We start from the raw sequence: 3,487 nt of genomic DNA, 5'->3' as shown, positions 1-3,487 counted from the left end.
AAGGAAAATCCTCTTTGTATTGAGCCCAAAAAGCACCCAAAGTCTATCTAAGATTTAGCGCAACAGAAATTTAAATAGAGCCCACTAGCCTCTTCCTTTAATGCTTCTTAAATCCACAATTTCTCTTTTATTTCCTCTTTTTAAATCCTGTCCAGAATAATTTTTTTACTCTCTTTGTATCTCTTTATAAACTGATCTCTTAATTCTCTTCTGCTCAGTTCTATTTTTTTCCTCTCTCGTTCATTCTTCCTTTAATCATTATTATTTAATGATAAATTCTCCTCAAGTCAACACCAAGATTACTGCATACAATTGTACCTCAACCGGTCGTTGAATATGGACTGTCATGATTTTCACCATCTTGGCTTTGATAATAATGTTTACATGCATACCTGATTATTCTTCTGAATTGGATTTTAAAATCTAATAAATTATTCAAAAGACATATTTTCCTCCTCTCTCACATTCATATGCAATACTTCTTTGTGTCATACTATTATTGGATCTTTTACTCTTTTTTTCTTTAAGTATTGATTTAAGCAAAACTAGAAATAGAAAATCGAGAAATGCCATGACACACACTAATGTATAATTGACTTGTATGTGAACATCAAAATGAAACTCCGTTGACCATTTGATGATGAGCTGTCGAACAGCGCATCCATATTATCCCTTTGAGCCACATTCCAACGAATTGAACTATAATTTGGCTTACTCGCTTAGATTTTTCTTAGGTTTTGACTTTCACTTAAAAATATATGTATATACTTCCAAAGAGCGCAACTCCAGAGGCATACGTCGGACTTCCACCCACGTCATCTCATGGGGCCCTTTCATAGTTTGTCGCCACGTCATTTCCTAGGGCCCGACACCTAGTTTAAAAAAGGGGAAATACTACGTATCATCACCAACTCTCTGTTTTGTTCAAAAAATAGCACCAACTTTCTGTTTTGTTCAAAAATATAGCACGCGCCAACAAGAAGACGCCAAGTGGCGTCTTCTTTTTTTTGCCAGCGATGGTCAAAATGCTGACGTGGATTCCACCGTGGTAGCCAGGTGGACTCCACGATGGCATCCACGCCAGGTGGACTCCACGTCAGCATTTTGACCATCGCTGGCCATTGCCGCCGCTGCTCGTCGCGGGCGGCTTCCACCGTGGCTGCCCGTCGCGGGCGGCTGCCGCGGGCGCCCGTCTCTGGCCGCCGCCACCCATCGCCGGCCGCCGCCTCCACCCATCGCCGGCTGCCGCCTCCGCCGCCGTCCGTCTCCAGCCGCCTCCGCCGTCGCCGCCGTCCGTCTCCAGCCGCCTCCGCCGTCGTCGGCGCCCGTCTCCGGCCACCCGTCTTTTTCTCACCATCGCGAGGAAGAGGGTGAGCGAGGGCGAGAAAAAGACGGGCGGCCGGCGACGGGCAGCGGCGGCCAGAGACGGGTGCCCGCGGCAGCTGCCCGCGACGGGCAGCAACGGGCAGCGGCGGCAACGGCCAGCAATGGTTAAAATGCTGACGTGGAGTCCACCTGGCGTGGATGCCATCGTGGAGTCCACCTGGATACCACGGTGGAATCCACGTCAGCATTTTGACCATCGCTGGCAAAAAAAGAAGACGCCACTTGGCATCTTCTTGTTGGCGCGTGCTGTATTCTGAACAAAACAGAAAGTTGGTGCTATTTTTTGAACAAAACAGAGAGTTGGTGATGATACATAGTATTTCCCCTTTAAAAAATTAACCACGTCATCGTTGACACACTTGCCACGTCATTTATCTGGGCCCCACTCCTTTTTAAACAACAAGCGTCACAGGGACACGTCGCACTACCTTCACCCACGTCATTTATGTGGGCCCCTTCCTGGTTTGAACACACGAGCGCCAGTGGGACACGTCGGATTTCCACCCACGTCATCTTGTGGGGCCCTTCATAGTTTGTCGCCACGTCATTCCCCTGGGCCCTACACCAAGTTTAAAAATGAAGCTCTGAAGGCCAACGTCGGACATACAACCACGTCATAGTTGATACATTTGTCAAGTCATTTATCTGGGCCCCACTCATGTTTAAACATCATTACATTTGTCCACAGGGACACGTCGGACTTCATGCCACATCATTTATGTGGGTCCCACTGCTTGTTTGAACACACAACCGCAAGAGGGACACGTCAGATTTCTACCCGGCTAGAGGGCACGCCAGAGGGACGCCGCACATACACTTGCCACGTCATTTATGTGGACCCCACTCCTTGTTTGAACACAAGTGTCAGAGGACACGTCGGATTTCCGCCCATGTGTACTTATCATAAATCACCACGTTCTTTATGTAATTAAACAAAAACGAAGCGCCTGGGACACGTCGGATTTCCAGCCACGCATCTCGCTGACGAAGTTACCATGTCATTTATTTGGGCCCCACTCTCAGTATAAACAAAGAGGAACACGTCAGATATCTAACCACGTCATCTCTAATACATTGCCCACGTCATTTCTCTGGTGCCCCACTCCCAGTTTAAACAGAGAATCGCCAGATACACACGTCGGATATAGATCCACGTCATCTCTGACACTTTACCACGTCATTTATGTGGGCCCTACGTAATATCCGATACGTTGGCCACGTCGTTTATGTGGATGGCCCACTCCTAGTTTGAACAGAAAAGCTCCAGAGGTACACGTCGGACTGGGCGTCCACGTCATCCAGGTGGGGCCCATCGTCCTCCACCACGCCAAAGTCTGAAAACCAAAACCCGTCGTCCTCCGTCGCGGCCGGCGGCGCCGCGGGCGGCGCCACTGCCACGTGGTCGATGACGTCATCCGCGGGGCGGAAGGCCTCCACGGCCAACGCGGCGACACGTCGGATCTCCCCGGGGGACGCTGAGCTGGCCAGAGCCGGCAGCCGCCACGCCGAGTCAGCAAAGTTGAGACACGCGGCGTCGCCACGTAAGGCCATGGCTGCCACGTCATGCGCCCGCGCGGCCATTTCCGGCGTGGGAAACGTGCCCAGCCATATCCTCGACCTCTTGTTCGGTTCGCGCACTTCGCACACCCACTTCGCGCTTCCGCGCTGCCGCACGCCCCGGTAAACGGGGTGACGTGTCACGTTGAGCTTCGTCCTCCCCGCCGCCCTCTTTGGCGGTGCCGCCGCCGCTCCGCCGTCGCTCTTCGCACTGTCCATGCTCGATGAGGAGAGAGAAGAAGAAGGGGATATAAATCGAGTTACACGTGTCGCTGTCTACGCGGCCGCCAGCTGGGCGATCTCGCCGGAGCGACGGCTCGGATGTTGCCACGTCGGCTGTCCGCGTGGTTTCAGCGGTTCTGTAGTGTGTTAGTAGAAGCGCGTTATCCAGAGGTTCCCCAGCCGGGGTCCAGCTGGGGGCCGCCCCCGGTTTATCTTTTTTAAGCTTTTTTTTTGTATTTTTTGGGGAAGTTCTTTTCTGAGACTAATAAATCACACAACTGCTAATTACATCATACATATGGCATTTATCAAGGACTATACT

The 3,487-nt window shown here is 51.0% G+C and overlaps 1 protein-coding gene across 1 annotated transcript; it reads right to left on the bottom strand.

Moving 5' to 3' along the window:
- Nucleotides 1–2,610: 2,610 nt before the first annotated feature.
- LOC144710062 (dehydration-responsive element-binding protein 1E-like) lies at nucleotides 2,611–3,162 on the bottom strand. Its single transcript, XM_078583729.1, has one exon. The coding sequence runs from the start codon at nucleotides 3,160–3,162 to the stop codon at nucleotides 2,611–2,613; it is 552 nt and encodes a 183-aa protein (XP_078439855.1).
- Nucleotides 3,163–3,487: the final 325 nt, after the last annotated feature.

The sequence above is a fragment of the Wolffia australiana genome, chromosome 12, assembly GCF_029677425.1.
Source record: "Wolffia australiana isolate 7733 chromosome 12, ASM2967742v1".
Classification (NCBI taxonomy): Eukaryota; Viridiplantae; Streptophyta; class Magnoliopsida; order Alismatales; family Araceae; genus Wolffia; species Wolffia australiana.
This window is presented reverse-complemented; position numbering and strand designations above follow the sequence as displayed.